This window comes from Drosophila tropicalis, unplaced genomic scaffold, assembly GCF_018151085.1.
Source record: "Drosophila tropicalis isolate 14030-0801.00 unplaced genomic scaffold, ASM1815108v1 contig_878, whole genome shotgun sequence".
NCBI classification, from domain to species: domain Eukaryota; kingdom Metazoa; phylum Arthropoda; class Insecta; order Diptera; family Drosophilidae; genus Drosophila; species Drosophila tropicalis.
Window position 1 is genome coordinate 6339871 of NW_027173374.1, and position 26575 is coordinate 6366445.

General features: G+C 37.2%; 3 protein-coding genes and 1 long non-coding RNA gene across 5 annotated transcripts in view; 1 reads left to right on the plus strand and 3 right to left on the minus strand.

Moving 5' to 3' along the window:
• The window catches only part of LOC137584387 (uncharacterized), a 128527-nt gene that overhangs the window by 52936 nt on the left and 49016 nt on the right, over positions 1 to 26575 (plus strand). The window lies entirely within an intron of this gene.
• wa-cup (walker cup) lies at positions 2348 to 4643 on the minus strand. Of its 2 annotated transcripts, none has more exons than XM_068300444.1 (7): positions 4236 to 4643; positions 3857 to 4179; positions 3588 to 3797; positions 3347 to 3523; positions 2990 to 3285; positions 2780 to 2925; positions 2348 to 2702 (listed from the first exon to the last, which is right to left on the minus strand). In XM_068300444.1, exons 1-7 carry the CDS (start codon positions 4507 to 4509, stop codon positions 2407 to 2409), a joined length of 1722 nt encoding a protein of 573 aa, XP_068156545.1. In that variant the 5' UTR covers positions 4510 to 4643; the 3' UTR covers positions 2348 to 2406. The 2 variants fall into 2 exon arrangements, with proteins under 2 accessions (XP_068156545.1, XP_068156546.1); XM_068300445.1 differs by having other exon boundaries at positions 4232 to 4330.
• LOC137584863 (modular serine protease-like) lies at positions 4675 to 6531 on the minus strand. The gene is made up of 3 exons (XM_068300447.1): positions 6438 to 6531; positions 6092 to 6368; positions 4675 to 6035 (listed from the first exon to the last, which is right to left on the minus strand). Exons 1-3 carry the CDS (start codon positions 6520 to 6522, stop codon positions 4700 to 4702), a joined length of 1698 nt encoding a protein of 565 aa, XP_068156548.1. The 5' UTR covers positions 6523 to 6531; the 3' UTR covers positions 4675 to 4699.
• Ir84a (Ionotropic receptor 84a) lies at positions 16146 to 18311 on the minus strand. Its single transcript, XM_068301805.1, has 5 exons — positions 17815 to 18311; positions 17588 to 17759; positions 17397 to 17527; positions 17162 to 17332; positions 16146 to 17097 (listed from the first exon to the last, which is right to left on the minus strand). Exons 1-5 carry the CDS (start codon positions 18309 to 18311, stop codon positions 16146 to 16148), a joined length of 1923 nt encoding a protein of 640 aa, XP_068157906.1.

Consider the following 26575-nt stretch of genomic DNA (forward strand, 5'->3'; position numbering starts at 1 on the left):
AGTGGTTTTGTGTGAGGAGGGTGTCCTGCCTGATGTTCTAACATCGTCTTTTTCCTATGCCATGAACGGCCTTATAAATTGTCTGCAATGTTAAATGTTGCATGTGCTTCTTCTCACTTCTCATTCTGTTGCTGCATGGCTTTGCAATTTTGCCTGCTGCACCATAGGAATTTATGGCTATGGGCGTTAGACAAGGACTGGGCCACTAATCAGCACACGTTTTAGCTGCCATCCAGTTTGCAGGAAGTGGAAGTTGAAATTGTTAAAAGCAATAAAGCTAATAAGTGATGTGGCAAATGTGTGTGTGAGTGTCTCTGTCTTTGCTCTACTTAGAGATGGCTGCGTGATATACCTAGATATGTATATTGCGAACTAAAGAATGTTTTGGCAATTTAAATTCAAGGATATTCCATCGACATTGTCCATCTCTAGGGTAACATACAGCAAATTGCCATTTGCCAGAGTTAAAGGGGAAATCAGCAATTAGTGGCAGACCAAACGCCCCAAGCATATAAGCATTGTGGCAGGAGAGAGAGAACGAGAGATACTGGTGGATGTGAGTAAAGGAAGGAGAAGAAAACGACTGGGACAGAGGCACGCATTTCCGTCAGGCGCCAACTGCTTCCGTCGGCTCTTTGCACTTTCCACTTTGACTTGCTTGGTTCCAGTTTCTTCTGTTTGTTGGCGCTTTGAGTGACTTTCTCATCCTGGGGTCGGTGTAATTTTATGACTAATTAGTCAGCTAGTACGTCAAGTTGGCAACAACTACAACTACAACTAAGTACTACAACTACGATGAAAACGCAGATGACTTCGTTTAAGCTTAAGTCTATTACAAAATGTTGGCTGTTGTCGACGATCGTCGTTCGCTGTGGGCGTGGGCATTTATTTGCCTTGCTGCGCTTTTAATTGCTTGCAAGCAATTTTCTGTTGCCTGGTGTTGCTTCTTAGCTGCTGCTGGCGTTGTTCTTTTTTATGGCATACATCGTCGTTGTCGTTAGCAACCAGAAACCTGCCTCCGGTCTGTCTACAAAGTTGAGTTGCAGTTTTAGTAACCAGCATGTTTTGTTTTTCTTTTGCAATTCTTTGTTCTTATTCTGGCTTTTGTGTGATTTTTCCCTCGAACCTAAAGAAAACGGAATGAAAACTGAAAGAAAGCAATTGCCTGTTGATGTTGCTTTTGTTTTAATTTTGTTTCTCTGGATTTCTATTTATGAAAAGGACTTTAAATGCATGTTAAAGACGGATAGTAAAACGCGGGGTGAGCGGGTCTTCCTTAGATAGCATGCAATTTGTTAATTTAGAGCACTTCATCTAATTAATCTCAGCCAAAAGCAGGTGAAAATATTCTTCAATTTACAACTGACAAAAAGGACGACAAATGATTTCCGTTGGCAAATTATCCACTTCCGTTGCATGTACATCATTTGTATAGGCTACAAAAACAAAAAAAATACCTGAAATGAACAGAAAAGTTAAATCTAGAGCCACCAAAGTTGGTCGACACCTGCCAGCCACGCCTCTCACGCCTTCCCACCTTGCCACCACGACTCAATGCAGTCAGCTCAGTTAACCAGAAAGGCAAAAGTCAATGTGCAGAGGGGACCAGCAGCGGGTAGGAAGGTTAAAAGAAAGTTTTGGTTTTAAGGGCATTGCCGTGTTGAAAAAATGAAAAGAAAATAACAACAGCAGCAGCAGAAGCAGCAACAAAAAGAAGTACACGAAAAGCGGCGAAAAATTTAAATGACAAGCAACTAATGGAAATTGCTAACAATTTTCCAAAGGCAGGTGGTGCAGACGCCGCCGTCACCAACGCCAGAACTCCGAATTTGGGTGGAAAAGTTTCGCTTTCCTGCCACCATTTCCTTTTGCTAGCCTCTGCATTGAAAATCAGCTAACAGTACAACAAATGGCTTCATTTATTTGCGTCTTTTGTGCTGAATGCCGAAGCAACTTCACCTTCAAGTCAACAGAGCAACAGAGATAGAAAGTGTGTGTGTAAGAAGGAGAGAGAGAGAGAAGGGACAACTTGATTTACGCTTAGCTCCTTGGAAAAGTGGGAAGGAAAAAAAGTTTTTCAGAAGGTAAAAATGTTGCCGACTAAACAGGAGCCGACAAACCGAAGGTAACATACAATATTTATATATGAAAACAAGTTGGCAGCACTGCACTTTGCACTCACCGTGATTGAATGGCCCAAAAACCAAATACAACAAGCAGCCAAGTCAAACCAGCCAAGTTTCTACACTACTTCTACTACCAAGACACCGTGGACCAACTTCCGATTCAAAGTACAAGTTTTAAACAAGAAATATAAAAATCTTAAGGCAAGCAACTCATTTTTCGTGTATTGTATGTTTTTGATATTTTTTTTAATATTTTACCGATTTAATTTTTTCTGGGCGTTTACAATTCTGGCAATGGATCGGCACTAATCATTTGCCTGGAATGTGAACTTTTAATCTTTTTAAAATTCAATTCCGATGAGATTGTCGATTTTTTAAGATCCATTTCCTCTTCATTGACCTTCAGACAAATGTCAATGAAGAGGCACAAATCGAGATTCTTTAAACGTTTGGCTATTCTAAAAGCTTCAGTTAAAATTTCTCTTTCTCTCTCAATTTTACCGAATATAGCATCAGCTTTGCCAATGATTATTAAGCTTAGAAAAGTCCAAATATTGCTATTGCATTTCTTAGCCTCTGTCAAAGCGAGAAAAAAAAAAATGGAAAATTCAAACGGAAATTCCAAAATGCATACATATATAGAATAGATTTACCCTCCATTGCCTTGCGCGCTATGGAACAGGCGGCATCAAATGTATTATTATCCAAATGAGCCTGCGCCATCTCATGTAGCAGATAGGCTCGTTCTATAGGGTATTTGGCAAATCGCATACGATATTCAAGGTGAGCTATGCGCTTTCTAAAATGAAAAATTATTGAAAAACCCTCAAATTCACTTTGAAATTTTAAATTTTAACAATCACTTAAATAATTCCGCTTTGGGATCGTTTATATCGGTTTTAGGTATCTGCAGTATATTGGCAACTTTTGCTTTTGATGTCAATTCCAAATTCTTTTCCAACGGCAATTTGAAGAGTGTTAGGAGACGTTGTTTACCCTGCAAGACTTTCATGTCGCTGGGAATTTTGTATTCATTAATGCGGGCCAAACCCAAATAGTTATAGACCTCATTAATGAATTCAAATTTCCATGGCATAACACGATTCGTCTTGATTGAAACATATTCTCCCATAACCTCTTCAATAAAATGTGTAAGTTTCTGAAAGAAAGAAAAAAGCATTTTCAATTTGCATATTTTAGCCTTTTCAAGTGAAACTCACATTCAGTTCGCCAACTTTAATTAAATGCCTTATGCTGCGTAATATTTTAAACATATTTCGCCTTGTTTGATATTGTATGCGATTGAGATTGTCCTCCTGGTGTTTACTATAAAGATCTCCTGAGGCATATTTATGCAAATGTGTTGCATACATGGGACAGCGGGCATGTAACATTTTCTACCAACAAAAGACAATAAATTATGAACAGATTGTTTTTTTTTTTTTTTTTTTTTTTGCCTACTGTTAAAGTGCGCGTCGCACTGTAATTGGTTTTCATTAGTTTTTTCATATACGGCGTCGATTCGCGGCTCTTTTCAAGCAATACATGTGGACAATCTCGCAATTTCTTAAGGAATGCCACATCAACCCAGCACCGATTGAGATACGTTTGATTGTAGATCTTAAAATGACGACTTCGCCTTGCCAGTTCCAAAGGTGAAATGGATTCTTCCTGTATTTAAAAGACAAAAGAAATCAAAAAGCAGACAAAGGTAGGTATATAAAGCTCACCTCCATTTCCAAAATGCTAACAACATCGCATTCGGGTTTCGATTCCTTGGGTCTTTGATTGGCCAAGTCATGTGTCATATTGTTGACCAAACGCTGTACGGCTGGCGAAGTCTGAACACCCAGAGTGTCAATAAAATTCTCATCCACCACATTCAGACGATTCTCTACAGATACAGTTTGTCCGGTACACGAATTATATCTTCTCAGATGATTATGCAAGTTGATTTTGGCATCCTCAAATCGATTGCACTCATAGAGAGCATCGCAGACTTCGACACCAACATGTGGATTGTATACAGTTGGATTACTCCTCTCCAGAAGTTCTATAAATAGTCCACTTAATCTTGAGCAATTTAGTTTTAAGCATGTACTCACTCACTTTCAGCTTTGGCTGAATCTTGTAGAGCTTCTGGAGCCAGGCCCAATGCCCGCTTAAGTTGACTAGATTTCATCAGGGCCTTGATATTATTTGGACTTATATCCAATGCCTTGTTCACATAGTGGCTACCATGGGCGCATCTCTGTTGACGTGAGAAATATGAGCCCCAATCCGTATACATGGCGGTCATTCGTTCCGGTGACCAAGCCAATACCTCCCATGGCCGTAGGTTAGGTGTAACACCAATTGAGGGCGTTTGCAGATTTTCCGCCATTGTAATTAGTTTAAAAAAAATCGAGTATTTTTATATTAAAACACAAAAATGCATAACTGTTTAATTAAAATAAAACTATAGTGTATTATAATGGATTAATAGTAACATTAAAAAACAAAAGAAAAACACAATTTAATGACATTTATTTTTCACAGGCTTCCCAGATGAATTACAATTAAATTGTTTTGTCTCAAAATTTAATTTGATTCTTTTTCAGTTTGAAGAAAAGAGAACTTCGATATTCGTCTATACTATGTATATCTCTCTTTGGATCCACAATCGAATGAAGATAATATTTATTATCTGTACCATTTAATTTGGCAAAAGGTTCACCGATAAAAGTTGAATATTCTTCTCTAAAGCACACTGGTCGAACTTGAGCTGAGAATATGAGAGGATTTATCAAACTCAAGTAAGCCAATATTCCTTCTGTGTGAATAGACAGGGACTCCAAATAGTACAGGGTATATGCATGTTCCATTGTATTATTAAAGCTGACTGTATGATTTCCTTCGACAATAGTATAAACATCTAACTGATTTTTTATACTCTCAAGCACACAATCCTTATGTGTGAGGATTAATGTTGGAGTCATAATCACACCAAAGCATTTGAAATTATGTCGCGCGAGATTAGCGGAATCTCTTTGAAATAGACTAACCACCCATGGAGTTTGCTGTACAGTTGGCAAAATAATTCCACAATCCGGTATGCATTTGAAATTGTATATTGTTGTATTGTGCAATTGCCAATTACCATCTCTGTGGCAATACCATTCCGCTGATGATTGGTTAGCCTTTTGACTGATGTATGCCGGAGCACACTCAACGGTGACTCTAGTTCCAACAACTAGTTTGATATCCTTGCTACTGCAGTCAATGGAATCAGCTCGGTACGTACAAGTCGGTTTGATGCTCACATTTTGGGTTATAGTGCCTTTTTTACAGGTCCTGACACACTCGGGCCAGTATCCTTGCCAAGAGCCGTTAAGGCAAGCATTAACATCTTCTCCCCTTAGGGCATAATTTTTTACACAACGCAGTCGAACGATAGTGGCGTGGGGAACAGTCTGATTTTGATTATAGGGAATCGTATTGAATAGGGTATTCACAATTAAGGTATTATCACTTGGTGGTACGCGGCAACCCTTCAGAATGGCTTCCTTAGATGGTCCCTCAGTTTGTGCAATTTCCGGATAATATGAAGATTGTTCTATAGTCGGCTTTGGTACATGTTTTGGTCTGAGAGCCACAGTCCACTTAGAATTTATTGGCAGTTGCTTTAATTTTTGGCATATCGATGGAATTTCATCACTCGAATCTCTGCAATCTGCCCGATGGTCACAAAGTGACAATTTGGGTATGCATCCTCCGTAGGCACAACGAAAAGTATCAAATGGACACAAGGAATTTAAACACATTTCGAATGTTTCATCACTGCCATCGCGACAATCCTCAGCGCCATCGCAAGTAGCACGAATGGGAATGCATTCTTTTGACTCTTTGCATTGGATTTGATTAATTAAACTAAAATAAAATATTGAACATACAATATTTTACACTGAAAAGCGTCTAATACTCACGGGCAATCGCTTTGCATTTCCCCATTTTTCCTCTGATTCTCTTCAAAATCGGAACAACGTTGCCAATACTCATCAGTGCCATCATGGCAATCGACAATGCCATCACATTCTTGTTCATCCGTAAAACACGCTCCATAGGCACAACGATATTTATTTGGACACTGATTCCAAAAACATACTTCAAAAGTCTCATCACTTCCATCTGAACAATCCAGCTTAGTATCACATAATTTTCTATCTGCTATCGATTCCCCGTTATTGCAGTTAAAGCAGTAAGCTTGAAATGGAAATGTCGTTGATACGTCGACCTTTTTTAAAGAAAATATTTATTGACATCAATACCCACCACATTGCAAATCATGCAAAATGTATAAAAAAGCCCAAAACTTGAGAACTTTTAATAAAGTCGGAAATTTCTGTTTCGCCAACATGTTGCCGGCTGCGCGTATTTTTTGATACTGCGAATAATGTTTAAGAGAGAAACTTTTAAATAAATAAATCACTTCCACAGAGAAAAATGTTATTATGAAATTATTTATATGTCTAGAATTGAACTAATCAGTATGGAAGCTAAAAATAGAAAGCTGATATCGAAGTTGTAACGCTCCTCTGTTAAATACTGTAAAATTTCTATAAATGAATCAAACTTCTTTTAAAAAGATTTGATCCGAAAACTTTACCATATTAATATATATTTACTAAACAAATGCAATTCAATAAGTAAAATCGCAACGTCAACAATGACAAATGAGTTCTTAATCAAAATATTTATATATTTTTGTTCAGTGTTCTTTCTTCAAATTTTAATGTTTTATATAAACTTTATAAAAGCAGAAAGAAAAAGTTGGACAAATCTTGAATACTCTTTAAAAGTAAGTTCATGAAAATATAAAAGAAAGTGTATATTTGTAAAGATTTTTGTTAAATTCCATTTAGAAAGATTTTTTTTAAATATAAGTATAGAGTAAAGTCATAAAACTAAAACGAGAAAGCAACTGTTAATTAGACAAAAAGTAGTTCAGAAATTTGAAAAGTAAATTTTGAAAAGAGTATTTTGATGTCGACATGTAGCAGTTATTAGATTCTTTTTTGAGTAGGAATAGCAAATTCTTCAAGTACAATAATCTACGCATTCATTTCAATGTCTTAGAGTTCTTGGAAATGTGGAAAAATATTTAAATTACATTTATATTTGAATTAGATTTATGATAACATATGAACATGTTGCATGTGCCTCTTTCAGCGATATTTGATTCGTGTGTGACTCTTTGACATTTTTTGCATTTTAATTTGCAGTGAAATGAAACACTTTTCCTTTTTTTCTAATGACTGACCTAGCTAGGCAATTTGTTCGTATTCAAATCGGTAACAAAATTAGAGCCTTGAACAATTTTCTAACAAAGCTGAAAAAATTGCCAACTAAAATGAATACAACAAATACAATGCGTGCAAGAGTGATTGGAAATAAAATCGCTCGAGTGAGCTTGGATCGCTCTTTAACAATCGAGCGCTTTGCAATTTAACTATGGAAAATACTGAATTCTACTTTATTTTGGATATTCTATAGATTTACTTTTTGTCATTTGGGAAGTTTTCTGTGAAATTCTTTAAGTTTAAATGGCTTGAACAACATCGACGATGACAAAAGTGTTGAATTATAAATTAAAATCCCCAATAGCGTTTGATAAACAAAGTCCTGACAAAGTTGTCAGGGGAGAGTGAAACAAGTGAACGGAAGACTGGAAAAAGAACTGACAATGGAATTGTTTGTTAAATTGTCAAACAAATGCGCTTTGTGATTCTCCAACACAACGACAAATCGCATCGACTGGTTGCAGATTGCTGATATCAGACGGCAGACAAAAGGCGGTATACTGCATGGCCAAAGGGGCGCATACGTTATATATAGATTGACAATCGAAGTGCAATGGAACTGCATCAGAATAGAAACATAGCATTGACAAATGAGCGCAAATTGCACTCACTAACAGTAGTTGTAGTAGTAGTTGTGCTCTCCTCTCCTTTTATTTCCATTTTAGTTGGTTTATTTTCTCATACAGAATTGTGTCAACAGCATTTGCATTTAGCTTTCCCTTTGGTGCCATATCGTATCACGTACTCTCGCACATAATTTTGTCGGTACTTGATTCACAACTTAAGAAAATAATTTTTCAAGTTTTGTTTGACGTCAATGAGAATGATAATGTTTATTGGAATTTACTTTATCTCAAAATGTTTATTTTATTATAGTTTTTTGAACTGTAGCTTTAACACTTGCCGTCTCTTAAATCATGTCTGGAATTCTATTTTATGGAATGAAGAGACTGGTCTCCCCCTTTGGCTTAAAATAGCAATTTTCTCTTAAAGTTAGAAACTCAGCAAATTTTTTAAACAGTTATATTTTTCATTAAGACATAAGTTAATGTTTTTTAGTTTTAGTTTTTAGTTTACTTGTGGCTTCTTAAGATCATCTTTATGTCTATGTTTTTTAAACTATTTAAAGTGTCAAATAAACTAAGATAAATTCATTTTACAATTTAAATATTTAAAATAATTAAAAGAAAAATAGAGTCTTTGATGTTTGAAAATTCTTTTTGGTTGCCTTTGACTAACAACATGATCTTGCGGCAAAAGATGTAAATGCTTTTGCTCAGAAAGTTTTGGGCAAAACTTTGCTGATGGCGTCGCATACAAAGTAACTACAAAAGTGCAAAAAGCAGGCTCTTATCCAATTAAGTCATAACTCAATATGTGCTAAGAGATATGCACTTGGCCATTACTTAGGCTAAAGGCAAAGAATTTTAGCTCTAATAACTTTTTGAGCTGGTACGCTGCTCTCTTCCGTTTCTTGAAGATAATTTTCACGCCATTCCAGACGCAAGAACAAGTAATTTGTAAGAAGAAGCAAGTTTGAGGTTTTTTTTGTTGGGCGCAAAAAAATTTTGCTTTATGCAGTGAGAGATAGTGGGTAAGGAGGGCAAGGGAAGGAAGACGGTAAGTAGTCAGGGTTTTGCCTCATTTTATGGCACCAGCGAGACGCTGCCACAACTCATTTGGCTTTGACCAAGCCTGTGGACGATGTTGCAGTCCTTCGTGACTGTGTGAATGTGCTACAACCTCAACTTCGCATCCATCTGCCAGGGATAGGGGCAGACAGGGGAAGAGACACATAGAGAGAGAAAGAGAGAGATAGGGAGGGAGCATAAATTATTCATTTGTAATGTGCAGCATCTCTGGGTCTGTAGGTCTCTTTCTCTGTATATATATGTGTGCACTTTTGGCACAGGATATGACACTGACACTCAGCGCCAGGCGCTTCGTCCTGCGTCAACAACTTCCTTGGCTGCTCTTGGCGTTTACTTTGGTTTGTAATTTCCTTCTAGAGTTTGTGCCGTGGCCAAAAAGTAGAAGAACCCAAGAAAACACACCCAGTGGCTGGTAGCATACAGCAAATTACGATTGCAGCTGTCCAGGATTTGCCTCCGTGTCTTTTCTCTCTCTCTCTCTCTCTCTCTCTCTCTATCTCAACCGTTGGTTTACCACTTCACATTGGGGAGTCGTTGCTGCAATTGCTAAAGTTTAAAGTTTTCTCCTTGACTCTCTTTTAGATCCTTCTCTCTCTCTATAGCGCTTACTCTTCCTGTTCCCTTGCCTGCTCTTCTAATACTAGAAAAAGTTTCATTTGTGAATTGAAAAATAATTTTTTTTTTCATGTTTCATATGCAGACTGTGCGAGTGTCATTTACGAAAGAATCTTACAGTGTGGGGTGGTTGGGAAAAAAGCCATTGACAAAATAGAAAGTTGTTGACTCAGTTTCTACTTTTGCTTAGCTATAGCGCCTAAGTTTTCTACCAACGAAAACGCCTGCAAGTAGGCAACACATTCTAATTACATACATGCACCTTGTGTCTGACTTGAGGCGAAACCAACAAAAAAAAAAAAAAAAACGAACACACACACATACACAGCTAGACAGAATTAAGAAAGAAAAACTGTGAAACATAAGTTAATTAAAATATGGCCAACAGATTAACTTAATTAGGGATTTGAGCTAAAAGAGTTTAAATGAATGAAGTTGAGTTTTTTCTCTCTTTCTTTTTTTACAATAAATATAATTAAATATTAACATTTCGGTTTGCACGAGTTGTGCAACTAAAACCAAATGTAATTATTATGCCACAGCAATGGGTCCTAAGGAAAATGGAACACGTCTCTGTTCCATGTTCATGACATGGCTATGAGGACTGGACACAAACCGCAAATGTGCAGGCACTCAGCAGTAGCATGAGCATAAGAAACGTGAGCACATCAACTTTTATATCATATAAAAATTAACAGAATTACATACATGTAGTTAAAGAGAGCAAGTGATAGAGAGAGAGAGAGAGAGAGAAAGAGAAAGCAAGAAAAGTAGTGGATATAAAAGTTAATTATATTGTTTAAATTAAAAACCATTTACCTTCTGTCCATTCTTTATATTCTACTGCCATTGAGCTGAAGCAAAAATGTTGGAGAATTTTTGTGTGTCGTCCAAATTTATCTGTCTGTTTCTCGTGTCTTTCTTTTTGCCTTGGGTACTGCTTCTGGCATATGAGTAATTTATTGTGTATCTAATTAATTATTGCTGTCTACGTAATTTTTATACATGTACCACCATGGCCTACGGCCAGACTTTTCTCAGTCTGGAGTCTGTGTCTCCAGTGTGTCGACTTAATTGCCCAACCACAATGTGACTTTATTAGAAATGAACCTAAATCAGTTTGCGATAGGGGCATCATCATGATGTATGTGTCGAGTTGTTTGTTTGCATTTAAATTTATGCTGCTAAAAGGCGTTTCGCTTTTTCTCCCTCTCGATCTTCCTATAGCTCGGCCTCACTTTTTGCTCAGCCCAGAACCCCAAAAGCAAAGTGTTGGGGTCAACTATAAACATAAACAGGATGTAATGGTCAACCTGTCGAAGGGCACTTGAACATTCAGCTTCCGATACTTGCTGAAAAAAGGCTGCCATTTTTGCCACGCCAGAAATTTATTTTTGATTCATATTAAAGTCGGAAATGCATCTCTCTCTCTCTCTCTTTATTCCCCTCTCTATATTTGGTATTTTAGTGAACGTTGTTGACTACAGTTTACCGCAAAATTGTCAACAGGCATTCCAAACGGCGCACAGTCACACAGGCTCGCACATTGGCTCACTCAGAACTCACACATAAGCCACAGACACGCACGTGTATGGCAAAAAGCGGAAACGGAAATGGCAACGCGGTCGACAGGACCACTCTCGTTCTCTCGCTTATGTGCTGGTATTTATTGATGCTTATATGGTCTTTGACAATTATTCTGCGCGTATATGTCTGTGTGTGTGTCAACGGATGTAAAAGTTTCAAAAGTTTGTTGTTTTAAATTAGTATGTATATGAAAAAAATAATATAACAAATTAGTTGCATATGCATAAGTATGTGGCACACAGCGGAAACGCGTGCGAGCAACACTAACGGAAACGGACTCTTTACGGCCAAAATGGCATATTTAATTTATTTCTTTTTATCTGACAGTGGCAACAACAACAAATTTCAAAGCAATATATAAATAAGAATTTCTTTTGTCGTATTGTAGCTAAACTAATTAACTCTTTTGGTCATTTAATCAAAAACTAAGTTAAAGCAACAACAACATTATGTTAAATTCAAAATCTCATCCTTCTACCACATTCAGTTTGCTGCTGGCTGGCGTCTGACTTTGACGGGACATTGCCTAATTAAAATGACAAATCGTCAACTGCAATAGCAACACAAAGGCAGTAAAAACAACAACAACAACACCGACACAGACACAAGTTAACCCTGGCCAATGAACGGCAACAGCAAACGGCCAATTGTGATGCAAATTTATGCGCTGCTTGGTCAAAAACAAAAACCCGAACATGGCCCCAAAAACTAGGCAACCAAATTATGCACTCGCACCCACACCCACACACACACACACGCGCACTTTTCTATGGATATGGGATTCCCGCATGAATCGTTGTAGATACAGATACTGTTGCCACAATTCAGATTGAGATACATTCCAATTCAGAGTATGTTGCAAGGGCGTGGCATGGATTTTACAGTGGCTACCAGGAAAATATATTTTCCATTTTTCCATTTGATTAACGATTTTTGGCGGCCAATTCTGGTACCGAAAAAAAATTTCATTGGTTGGCAAAGTTTTTGTTATTGTTTTGGTACCCTGCAAATCAGCAATTAATTTTTATCTCATGCAATTGCGTGCTCCGTTACGATTCATTAACTTCAAAATGTGTTTGTATATGTATGTATGTGTGTAAGAGAAATCTGTGTCAGCATCTCAGTTGTGTTGGCTTTCAATTCAGTTAACAGGGCCAACAGAAGGACGCTTATTATCCTTGTCACGTTCGCGTTGTTGCACCTTTGTTTACCCCCCATGGCTTGCATTTGGGCAAACAATTTGCTTGAGTGCTGATGCCGATGCTGATGCTTTGCTTCGAGGTAAACTCCATTTCCTGGCCCAATCATTGAGAGTTTGAATATGTTTGCCAGAGCGTTGCGTGTGTATCTTTGGCCAAGTTTGTATTAGTTTGCATGCTAATTTCGGAAGAGTGTTTAATGTCAGTTAACGTGAACATAAATTAACTAGATGCTGTAAACTCTATAAGCTACAAATAAGACTTAAACTAAATTCAACAGTTAAATTTGTTTTAGTCCCTTGATTTTTTTCTTATTTCTTTACATCATTCTCTGTCGCATTTACCGAGCAAATACACAATAGTAAAGAGCAATACAAGAAACCAAATGTACAGAAATCACAGCGCAAAGCGTAACATGAGTCTGAAGTCAGGAAAAAGAAACAAAATATAAAAAAGGCAAAGTGTTAAAGTTGTTATCGAATTGTTGATATACTGTAAATTCTCTAAAACAGTTTTTATTTATTTTATCAGAATATATTGCAAGAATGAGTGAGAATGTGATTAGAAAGTGCCTGATCTTGTTGATGATCCCGAGATCCTTTTCGACCGATATTGCAAGGTATCGAATAGATTTCCTGTTCTTATCCTACAATTGTCCTTTAAGAGATTTTACTATTAAACTCATAACAAATGAAATTAATACATTTTCTGCTTCTCAGAATATAAAAAAATCTTGTCTTTTTCAACTTATAAACATCATTGATATAGTCACTTAATTAAAGGGTATCTTCAAATAGAATCGTGCGCAGATTGTGTGAGAAAGGAAAAAATATACGACAACAGAAGCAAAAAGCAACAAGAACTATAATTTCCTAAAGGACTTAATTATTTTATAATAAGCACATAACACAAGAACGACGAGCAAGAGACGAGAAGCAAAAGACGAGCAACATGATAGGTAGAGGGGAAAAGAGGGAAGAGAAGGTTAACGTGAAGTGAAGAAAAGCATTAGTCGACTACAGGGACGAAGAATGAAAGGAAGTCGCTTAAATGCAGCGCAAAAGTTGCAAAAGTTTTTCTACCATGCATCCAAAGGCTGAAATGATATATTAAGGTCGCCGAAAAGTATGAAACAGACAGGAAGAAGTTTTCATGTTCTAGCCATGTCGGATCTAGTATATAAATTTTATTATAATATTTATCAATAAATCAAATATGGATCGACATAAATTTGGACTTACAAATTCTGCAGCATGGTATAGCAAAGTCGGCTAGAGGTATTTATTTTCTATATCTATATTTTTTTTGCCAGTACCACGGCAATCGGTCAAAGTGTGCTAAAGAGTGGAAGGATAAGTCAGAGAGCTGCAAATAGGAAGGAGTAGAGCAGCAACATCAGGGAAAAGCATAAATTGTGAAAATATTACAGATTGTTGTTTGTCTTCCTCTCTTTCGCTTTCCATCGCCCCATTCATTTGAACACCCGTCGCCCTCTCTGTTGTGGCTGTGGATGGAAAGCTGCTTGGTTTTACGTTTTCTGTGCTTTTGTCTTATTAATGAATTTATGGTTGAGTGAATTTTAGCAATTAATATTGATTTGCAAAAGTTGTTATTGTTATTTTGCTCACTGGCCAAAGATTCTTGTGGCTCTAACATCGAACCGAGATTCGTGGCAACATTAAGTAAATCAACCAAATGCAAACAAAATCGAAGTTTTCGGGTTATACAGTAAAACTGTTAGAATGAACGTCTAAGAAGGCATTTCTTTAAATAAAACGATTTGCTTCACTGGTGCGTGAGGGAAAATTGAAATTGTTGGTTTAAACTATTTCCATTTTGCTTGACTAACTGTTATATTAATTGTTTGCTTAATAAAGTGTTTTTGTTAATATTAAAACATTTAACTGGCAATTGAGACAAAATTGTCTAGTATATCAATCAATACGAAACAAATATATTAAATGGCAATTGCATTTATAAAATGATTTTAATAAGAGTCAATTTATAATTTGAAAACTCCTTAAAGGACCATTCTAGGAAATCGCAGATATAAATGGCCAATCTCTCTTCAAAAAAACAAAAACAATATAAATTCATTCAGAGTATTGCAAAACTATAATCATACAGCAATAAAATACACCATGGCCAATATGAAGAATAGAAATCGAACAATAATGGCAACAACAAATGCATAAATACAGGCCAATGCCGAGCAATTGATACTTTTTTGGTCCAGGGGGTGGGTCCGAAAACGGAAGCAGAACCCCGAAAAACGACCATACAACAAATTTGTATGAATTTGTGCCGACGAAAGGTTGGTGGCTGGCGGAAGTGGATGAGGAAATGGCAATAGCAAAGAGGATGCCAGACACCAAACATAAACCCAAAACAAAACACTGAAACAAACATGGCCAAACACACACACACACACACATGAGGAGACTATGTGAACGTGTTTGGGTGAAGAGGGGAAAGTCTTTGGACAAAATTTCAAGCCTCAAACTCCTAATCGTAACCGAAGCAAATTCATTTGAATTGCAAAACAAACACAGGCTGACAGCGATGAGGCCTAAGTCCAAGAACCAAGTCCGAAAACTAAACGAGCTTAATCATGTTGTAAATTTGCATAATTTGACATGTGTGTTAGTGTGCGTGTGCGTGTGTATGTATGTGAGAGATATATATGTACATTGTTTAATGCAAATCAATATGCCTAATATGTATCTACATGCATATATTTCAATCAGCTTGGCAATAATTTTTCAACAATGGAAAACAAAAATTGAAAAAATACACATAAATGGTTCTAAGTGATAGAATATCTGGGTGTTGACATTATGCCTTAAGTTGGCCAACCCTAAAACAGAGACGAAAAGTTGAATAGAAACTAAAAGGACTTTGCTTAGCCCGTAAGACTAATATAACTGACATTTGATATTTGTTAGACATTTTAGATTTCTTCTCATCTTTGGTTAATTTAGTTTGTATATAAATAGAAATTAAAAGGCGTTTTCTTAGAATGATTCAGAATTACACTGAAAATTACTTGCAATCGCGACAACTTGACCATTTCCATGTCTGTCACACATTTATGACAACTGAATTGACAGCTCTATGTTGGCTCAGAGAATGCAATTTGTATTCAGTTGATGGTAATGCAATCATTAAATCTAATGCTACAGACATGCATTTGCAGTTGAAGATAAGATTATTTAAACATTTCTTCTTCTTCTACCTTTTTAAAACTTTTCTTCAAGTGTAGTTAAAAGCCATGTCAGTTAATAGAAAAACAGCTGACAGTTTCTAAAACATGTTCTGTCACTTTATAATTAAGTGGAAAATGAAGATGGCGCCTGAGCATGACCAACTCTGACTTGACCCAACTTAAGCTGCATGAGTAAAGGGCTGGGTGAAGAGCAACTGAATGGGTTGGGGAGGACTAAAGCTATATGTAAGTGTTTGCAGTTTAATGGAATTTTTAATTTTGTCCACTGTGTGCCTTGGCATCCCCAACTAGTTGACATTATTACAGAATTTTCTCCTGTTTTTTAACTATTATTAAAAATTCAACAAAAAAAAAAAAAAAAAAAAAAAAACCCGGCATGAAGAAAACAAGAAACAAAAATATTAAAAGCAACGAATTCTCATGCCCTTGGACAAACCTAATAGAAGCTCCAAAAGAAAGACAGTTCCACTGGCCAACATGACCAGAGCCAAAGCAAAGAGTGCTGGAGCAAAATGCTCTAGGTCCACCTCCACTTGGGCAGCTTTAAATAGACTGCAATCTGGCTTGGGCACTGTCCACAATTTGTCATTGTATTGCATGAGGCCAGTGGCTTGCAAATGAAGAATTGCATGAGACAAATGTTCGCGCCAGGGTGAACTTTTGGCCAGCACCGAGGACGCCACATACGGAGGATTGAACATGATCTCTTGTAGATCACAGAACTCATGTTCCTCCAGCAATTCAATTAGTAATCTATACATTCTGTCGATGGCCGCATGAAAAGCGAATCCTCCTTGCTTTAATCGTTCTGCTCCTTGATCAATACTCAAAATATTACGCTCTCTATTGCGGCAAATCCTTTGACTATAGACATCTCTAACCAACTGATTGGATGTATTAGTAAAGAGAACGAAATTGTAGGAAATGTTCTCCATGCCAATATCCAAATTGCTATCATACAATGCCTTCAGATTAACAATACTCCGCGGACTGTCAGAGAGAAGTGACCCCACAATGAAGGCTCCATAGAACTGCATTAGCATAAAGCCAAATATGGAACTGGCACTGATAAGCATACGAGTTGATATCAAACGAAACATTTCAGGGTCTGGTCCTTGTTGCAAATACGTATCCATCATCGTGAACCATACAAAGGCAAATCGGCGTTCCACGTGATGATGATGTTCTCCGTCAACTCTAAGGACGCGATGCTCTTGACGTACATGCAGGACCAGCAACAAAGTGCTAAACGTAATCAATGCCAAAACAGACCACCAGACCACAGTGCTCAGTGGTTCAAAGAAGATATTTCGCACAATATTGCGACGTGGATGACGGAACAGAAAATGAATCCTGTAAATATAAAAATTGAATATTTGAGTAGTTGTACATTCACTTCTAACTCGTTTAATATTACAATTGTGTATGCAAGACGGGAGTAAATTGCACTGAACTTTGCCTATCTAATACAATACGCATGGGACAGAGGGCGAAATCAGCCTTGTGGCTGGTTATTTGACCCATTACCCCAGTCCAGCTGCCATTGTTGAGCATTTGGCCCCAGTTGTCTGTGAATCCAATATCCAAGCTGTAATTATTAAATCCTAATTAATGCTCCATTCCCAAACCACAACCGCAAGTGTTGTTGGTACCTGAGATTGTACATACTCTGGATGAGTTTAAACAATTGATATGTTTTGCGCTGCATGGGATCAAATTGCAAGAGTTGCTTGTCGTTGGCCAAATACGACATGTCATCCAAGCCTTCGGGTTTCTCAATTAACTGATTGAAAACTAAATTACATATTAACAAATTCCATTAGTTTCTGTAGTGTCTAGTTACCGCAGTGCTGGCACGTAGAGTGAAATTGTAGAAATCTCGACGTCTTACAACCCAAGTGTTCTTAAAGTTATTCAATAGTTGATAACCTTTAATGGGGGACCAACTTCCTTTGACTTCTATTATTAAAGGAGTATTAATTTGATAGACATCATACAGTTGATATGTGAAATTGCTGGAAGACAAATATCTTGATTACTTTCATTACTAATTTACACAGATACACTTACTTATTAGGAGTCTCAAGGGCAACTGTTATATCCGCATCAATATTTATATTATAGCCACTAAGAATTTGCATTATGGCTTGCTCATTGGTTGCGAATTCTCCTGCTGATCCCATCATAAACCAGGCTTGAGTATTATTAAAATATCCCATCTCAGAGGCTATTTTATAAATATAACGTTTCGCATAATCATTTTCATAATTTAATATTAAAACTCCAGTCCGTGGACTATTGTAATAAAAGAGTTCATCAAATTTCATTGGCTTCTTCAAATTATAAAATTGCACATAATAGTTGGCCAACAAATGCTGAATGCCTTCAATTTTCTCCTCCTCAAGCAGCAAGACCAAAGCATGCTTCAAATTGTGGTAATACAGAAAATCCTCAAAAGCCAAGAGTTTCATGGAATTGGAATTTATGTTTTCAATTTGCCGCGAGCCTGAAAATCTCGGCAAAATTATGAGAATCCATAAAATAATTTTCACTTGCAACTTAATCATTCTATATGGCCGTGCGGCTACTACTTTCACTTGGACTTTACTTATATCTTACTTTGTTTGGTCTGAGCCTTTTTATATTCGACCGAATGGTGGAGCTTAAAGTTGTAAATTATTTAACAATATATTTATCATATCAGAAGCATTGGAATCGACATACTTATAATACGCAACAAATTGCGTGAATGACATGTAAATTGTTCTACAATTTGTATAGTCTTGGATAAAGTGGGTGGAAAAATAGTTATAGAAATGCGTATATGTAATTGTAATATCATCTGCACGAGGGTCGTTTAAGAAGTTTACCAGAACAACATAAGAAACCATTTAAGGCGAAAAATTATATATTATTTTGCATGAAAGAATTATTAAGTTGTTTTCAAGACCCCCATTCACATGGGGCTAATAATCTAATTGTCCTAGGTATATGTAAATGAACTTTTATTAACTGTCAAAACATGGCACATACCACACGGGCTGGTAAGCCAGCGAGTAGCAACATTTTAGACTAGCTAAATCAGCCATCAAAATGCACGTGAAAAGAAAATTTTTACCTGCGGCAGCCAAGCACAAGGAATATTTTCATATGAAAAATTAAATGAAACTTTTTCATTGTTTTCTCTTCTCTTTTTTTTTCGTTGACTCCTTGTTTGTTCGTCTTATTTTATTTAATTTTTTTTCTTTGTATTTGGAGCATATTTTCATGTTACATCGTCAGACATGTGAGTGAGAAAAGTGTGAGAAAAGAAGGGGCAAAAAAATAAAAGAAAAGAAAGGGAAGGCTAGAAAAGGGATGTAAAAGGAAAAGCAGCGAGTGAAAACACACAAAACAAATTTAAACAGAAATATTTAAACGTTCCTGTCGCTTTTGTCGCGTACGCTGAGCAACGTGGCGTATGAGCAATTTTGGTCCTCTGCTTCATTTTTTTTTTTTTTTGCTTTCATTTTAATAGAGAAAAAAATTGTTCCGCTTTTTTGTTAGATGTTGTTTTTTTACTCACTCGCTTGCTTGCTTGCTTTCCCCATTCTGCATGCAAGTCGCGCGCGCGTCTTCGATGCGAAAATCTGCGATAAAATGTGCAAAATTTCCCTTTTTCTTGGAAATGACTACATTTGAAAGGACTTGCTAAGTTTTTTTTTTTCTAAGGTTTTTTATTTTTGGTTGCTGGTTGCTGTTTCTTTTGTTGCTGTTCATTTGCATGTGGCCTTGCAACAAAATGTTTTTGTCATTACCGGCAAGTCAGGAGCTAAGCAGCGACAAGGACAACGACAGGGATAGGAACAGGGACAGGACAAAAACAAAACCGAATGAAACCTCTTGCATCCGCAAAAATGTCAACAAAGTGAATGTAATTCCTTTTAATTTCGTACTGCTCTTACAAGTCCTTGCTGCTTGCTGGTTGCCACTGGACGGTGTCTTCTTCTAGCACGTGGCAAGCTGTCGTGTAGCAAATTGCCCGAATGAAGTTGCCGCATGCAACGCGCCAAGCCAGGCCAGGCCAGAACGGTGCCCGTGCTTCATGCCATGAAATTAAGTTGCAAGCTGCAGGATTTGCTTTCAAGTTTCACTAAATTTTCTTTGCTCAACATACACACACACACACACGCACACAGGCATAGACACATACATACAATCTTACCAAAAGAGGACACGAAGATCCTTGGCTTCCTACCCTCTGTTGCTAACACGCGTTTTGCTCGTTTCTTGCAGCTCTACTTCTTTTTGGCTCTCTTCCTTAGTTTTCCTTCCTTTTTGCTGCACTTTCGGATAATGTCACGCTAATGCCGCCAGCTTTGTCCTGCGTAATGTGGCAACTGGTTATTGGACTATTTCGGGTCTTACTATACATACCAAACACAAATTAATGTGTTTCTTTTAATATTTTCTTGTTGCCTACTTGAATTTCCACACATATTTTTCATTAACCAAATTGTTTACGACCCAGTTGTCGCCAAGGCGAACAATTTCAGTGGCAAAAATTTAATAAATTTAATTAATTTCGCAGACCCAAAACAAAAAAAAAAAAACCAAAAAGAAATAGGACGTCATTATTATTATTCTTAACATTATGAAACATTTTCTCCTCTTCTTTTCTTTTATTTTGTTGCTTTACTTATTTTTCTTCTTAATTATTTTTACATTTCAACTGTCGGGGCATTTTAATTGTAGGTAGTCGACCAGAAAAACTTGTCCCTGGGCCAAAAAAACAAAAAAGAAAAGCAAACGAACAACAATAACAAAAAGATAAAGGAACAAACAATACAAGTCCTTTTTCACTGGAACATATAAACAACAAATTCAAATTGTCTTGATATAATGCTTTTAACAAAATCACAAATGAAATGAAAACTGAAGCAGATTTCAATTTTCATCTTCCTTTTGAGCAATGAAAGTCATTTTCAGTGATGGTCACAAATTATTTTTATTTTTTTTATCCTGCTTAAAGTTTCTGCACTTCATTATTGTTTAATGTTGGCATGAACTGGAAAAAATAATGTGTTTGCCTACTTCCGCTCGTCTCTCGTTCTCTGCTGCTTGTGTTTGGGCCGCATAAAGTCAACTCATTATGAAATTACTGTTGAAAACTTCCCCCATGCCGCAGATTTTCCGACCCACGGGAAATAATGGGAAGGAAGCAACGAAAACAAACAGCAAAAAACGAAGAAAATTACGATGGCTGACTGAAAGGCGAGGCGAGTGAAAGAAATTAAATTTAATCGATTTGTGAAATGCTGCCAGACAACAACAACAGCAACAACAACAACTGCAGAAGCAGTAGCCATCAACAGCAACTAAAACTAGAGCTCTTAGTTAAGTAAAGTGAAGGCGTTCGTTCGGCTCGAGGACAATGTCCAGGAATGTGAATGAGTACGACAAGCACTTGGCCAGTTGGACACTTGGCCACTTGGCGTATGGCGCTTTTGCCACTTTTGCTCTGCCAGCTCTAAGCGCATTCTAAACAAATTAAAATTCAATTAAAAAGATGAAATGGCATTTCAGGGCTTAAAATGCAGACATAGACCGAAACTGAGACCGAGACCAGAGAACCAGACGAAGCAAGGATTTCTCCATCTGCAGTGGGTAAAGAGACTTTACTTATATGAGACAATACAGTGTCAGGAAAAATTTAAGAGATGTTGAATCAGATTATGAACTAAATGAATTTGGTTAATGTAAAAACGCAATAAAGTGGCCACTTGCTTTTTGGTTTTATATTTTGCCGTATTTTTAAACCTTAAACTCATGGGGCAGAGTGTACCAAAATATATAGAATCAGTGCCTGAATGAATGTGAATTTTTTACTGTTGGTTGCTGCTACTTAATCTCCGCTAAAAGGCATCACATTCAATTCATTTAGTGGCAACACGTTATCAAAGCAAACGAGATGCTCCCATCCCATCAGTTGGTAGCACCATTTTCGTCCTTTTCGTTGCATTTTCTGTTGATGGAGGGCGGACATCGTCATTAATGCTTCACGCAACACGAAGTGCGACTTGAGCATCATTTCCAATTACGTCTACTCAACAAAGAGAAAGAGAGAGAGAGAGAGAGCTAGGGAAAAAGAGACAGAGTGAGAGAGAGAAAGAAAGCCATGGAGTGGGGTAATAGGACAGACAGAGAGAAAAGCAAAAAATTCTGTTCGTTTATGAACAGTTTTTTGGCTGTCGTTGTTCAGGGTCGACATTGCCAATGTGCTGCTCATTATGGCCTTTGGCTATGTAAGCAAACCGCCAACTGTCATTTGCTTTCCTGTCCTTTATGGACTGCATTAAAATCCAGTCGAAGGCTTCTTCGAAATAGAAGGAGCAGAAGGGAATAGGAGGAGCAGCAGATCCATACATATTTTCATTTTTCATTTATCAACGTTTTTTTTTTTTTTAGCAAAATGGAATCAAACTTATTTTGAATACATTTTGCCTGACAGATTTTAAATTCTGTCAAAGTTGAAGAAAATATAGTTAATTTGATGAGTTTACTAAACTAACGACTAGTTTGAAATCCATACCATGAACTTTGACCCTTTCTTTTTTTTATTTTAATTTTCACTTTTTCTTGCAAATCAATTTTGGTTTTAAGGGTAATGGATACGCTTCAGGATATCCAATAAATATGCATGGCCAGCCAAATAGATAAAAACAACAACAAAAACAAATTGAACATTTTTTATCCCCTTTCCCGAAAAACCGAAAAAAAAATAATTTAAAATTCGTCAGTGTGTTTTCTCTTCCTGTTCCTGTTCTTGTCGCCAACAGTCATCAATTATGGGCGGCCTTTCATAGACTCTTCCCCCGACCACCTCCATCGAACCGCCTTTCCATGAAGCAAGTGTTGCAGGCGGAAGCGTCCAACTAACTAAACTATGCAAATTGGTTATTTTATGGCCGAAACCCTTTTTGCTCTTGTTTGGCCCTAAAGGATAACAGCAGCAGCAGCAACAACGCGACAGAAAAAAAAAAGTATAGAATAGAATAGAATGAATTTGGGGAAGAATGGAATAATAACAAGAGGGGGGTGAAAAAAAACCTAAAACTAAACGAAAGGAGAGCAAGGACAACGCCAACTAATGGCACAATTTAACCAACTAGCTGGGATAGCTATGTGTGGGTTGTGCGGATCTGGATGCGGATATGTGAGAATTCAATGAAATGGAAACTAACAAAATCAAATTGATGGAAACAAAAAAAAAAACACACACAAAAAATTGGAAACAAGAACAAGAGAGTAGCCAGGGCGATGGAACAAGAAAAAGATGAAGACGAGCGGAAGAGACAGTGAAACCTTTAAAGGACACTTGGATGAAAAGAAATCAGCGCAAATCAAACGAAGCAGCGCAGCAGGAAAAATTGGGCCGACAACGGCGCAAAACAACAAATGCCAAGCAGATATAGAAAGCAAGGCAAAAATCACAAAAAAAAAGAAAAAACACGCTCTGAAACGGAAGCGCAGCGACAAAAGGGCACGCCCCCCAACTGCTAACCAACCTAACCGCCCACACGAAAACAACAAAAGATGCTGAAATGGCCAAAGAGCCACGACATGGAACAATGCCTCCGCCCCAGTGGGCCGGAGATGGGCCGACTCTGGCACTGGGATTGGAAATTGGACTTAGTCCTGTCCCAGGGCCAAAGCAAAGGAATGGGCGTGGGTGGTGTGTCTGTGTCCGTTTGGGGGTGTGGGTATATAGCCTGACTGACTGGCGTATAACTCGTGCCTTGCTTCCGTTCAATTTGAAGCCTGTTTGTGAAAAGAGAAAGCAAAAAAAAAAAAATAAAACTGGCCAAGTCTGAAAAACAAATGCGGAAACAAGCAGTTGGCGGCCGATTGGAACAATTGCATCATCCAAGAGTAGCAGCAGCGACTCAAGCAGAAGTCACAGCGGTGGCAAAAATTAAACAAACATGCCATTGCCGCGAGGTGGTCCAATCAGAGGGGTAAAAGGTGGAGACCTTGAATGCGGGGAATTTACCCATTGTTTGAAGTTATTATTGGTCCAATCCCAATCACCATCGACTGGGCTGGACTGGACTGGACTGAACTGGACTGTTGCTAGGTCTCTTATTGCCTTTCCTCAAAGGATATCGCTTGATTTTCTTCTCATCGCCTCCGTTACACAGACATCCTCTTTACCCACTCCCCATTCTACGTCGATATAATTTCTGCTCTTTTATGTTTGTCTTTCCGTTCGCAGACATTGGCTTTCTGGCATGTGAGCGTATAATTTGTAAAAATTATTTGCCTTGCTTTCATCGGATGGGAAAATATATATATACATACATATATATATTTATACTATGTAGGAGGTATATATATTTTTTTTTCATCAACATTGAATGTGGCCAGAGTTGGTCCTGGGACAGGAAGCGTTGCGGTCACCGCCTCCGGGTAAAAAAAAAAATATGAAAAAAATTCTGAAAAACGAAGAGGATATGAAAAGAAAAAAGAAAGGGTTTACATTTTAAATGAAGCCTCGCTACTTCGTTAGTTATTGTTGGCAGCAGGAGCAATCCGAGTGATTGTCGTGCCCTTTAATTGCCTCAAGTGACCCGGCTATCCGACTTTAATTGGACAAAGATGATTGTCAGATCAATGATTGAAGTTGCCAACTGTCCATTTTGTTTGCTAAGCCACTTGAACACAAAAAAAAGAGAAAAGAACCCATCGACAGCAAAAATGATTAACCAGGAGCAATGGCTGGATAACAATAAATATGCTTGGAGGTCGTCAACAGACAATATTCCACAAATTCACTGAAAAATCCTTGCTAAGTAATTTAAGAAGATCAGCTGTAGTTGTCCTTTTAAACAGTAGAAACATCTTACAAATATTCCTGATTGACTGTACTGAAAGAAGTCCGAAAAGTAGTTTGTTCAAAATAGAAAACGGTTTTTTATGTAATAATTTTCATTGTATGTCGAATCGTGTCCAATCGGACATTGTCTTGTGACAACTGCTGTTTGGGAGTCAGTGCTTAGTCAGATCCCAATGTGGCCAGTTCAACCGTTTTCTTGTTGCCCTTTACTCCGCAACGACTAGGTACCCAAGATGCGACTACCGTATTTACTGATCCAAAAGCATTCAACCAGTGTGAGAACTTGGCCGTAGGCCCTGAATTGACATAGTTTGAACGCAGAGCCTAAATAGTTGCTTGGCCGTCTGAAGGGATTATGATGTTCCTCCTCCTGATTTCTAAGATTTTGCTTCACGAATAGCAACCTTTTATTTTAAATTTATCGCCCGTTGAGTCTAACTTTTATTTGATTTGTTGTCCATAATTTGTTGCACTCGAAATGTTGCTAGTAACCCACAGATTTAATATATAACTTTAATTGAGAATTCGCTATTTCATTTTTCGCATGGAGTAAGCTGTTAAATTAAATAATTTTATTTATAATAAATTGCTAACTTTAGAAATTTGGTCATAACCCTTTCTAATTGCCAAAATATATACCTATATTTATATGTATATACGCTTTTGAATATTTAAATGCCCATTTTGGCTCATTTTTACCGCATCCTGGAGTCGGAAAGTCGAGACTGTTGTTGTTGTTTTTTCTGGTGCTGCCTAAACAAACAGGAAAAACAAAGAAAAGAAAAACCCAAATGCAATCACCTGTAACACGAAACTGAATACACAAACAAAGCGACTCAAAAAGGGGAGAAGGAAACAAACAGTGCAAGGAAATATTTAATACCAAGACTTTGATGTAGCCAATTTTCAGAGTCAGAGTTTGGTTTGGGTTCTGGCTTTGGCATAAATTGTTGGTTGATTATGCAGCAAAACGGCGAGAGAAATGTTAAAATTAAACAGAAATGTTTTTTTTCACCCTTTTTTTTTGTGCTTCTTTTGTGGGCCTACTTTTCCAGTTTCATTCACTTGGCTTTCTTATTGGCAAATTTCGTTTTTGTGTGGCTGCTGATTTGCCTGCTGCTGTTGGGTGTTTTTCTATTTCACTAAACTTGGCCAAAACGAACACTGTGGCAATGACAAGAACTGTGCGGGCGAACGGTTGAGAATCCGAAGCAAATTTGTTTGTAAGTGAATATGCGATTCAGGATTTCGTCCTAGCCCATTTTTACGTTGTTTTCCAGTGCTTTTCTTTTTGTCTAGTCGCGGAGTTTTTTTTTTCTACTTTGGCTTGCAAATGTATGAAAGGAAGTAAATTTTATACAGAATATGCAAATAATGCTGACAACAATGACTATGTGGATCGTCGAGGAGTGGGGGAATTGGCGGTTGTTTTTCGGATTTCATGCCATTAGCATGGACTGCAACGGAAGATGTCTGGGTGAAAATATTGGCCATTGTATTGTACTGAGAATGGTTGATGTAGAAACTCAAAAAGCCCTGCCCCATTCCTGAAATCAGATATGTGCAGAAAATGTAATGCAAACGTGAGTAAATAGGACAGACCATCGTAGCATAAATGGCAACAATTATGTTATAGAATTTGTAAGAATCTACTTTGCTTTCTTCTTTTTGTATACTTATACCTAAAGCATAAGTGCTTCGAATTTTTTATAAGCATCCAAACTGAAGTGGAACATACCAAAAATGGTTTCGCTACTGCAAAATAAGGTAAAGCAATAAATTTTCCTTATTAAAATACCAATTAGAAATGTTCAAATGGGTAATCTGTTATAGAATCTAAAATGTATTTGATTTAATTTATTAATTCGATTGATGACCATTAGAATCCATGGCAATAGAACAATCATAATTTATACATTCAAAAAAAAAAAAAACGATTCTAAAAAGGGCAAACAG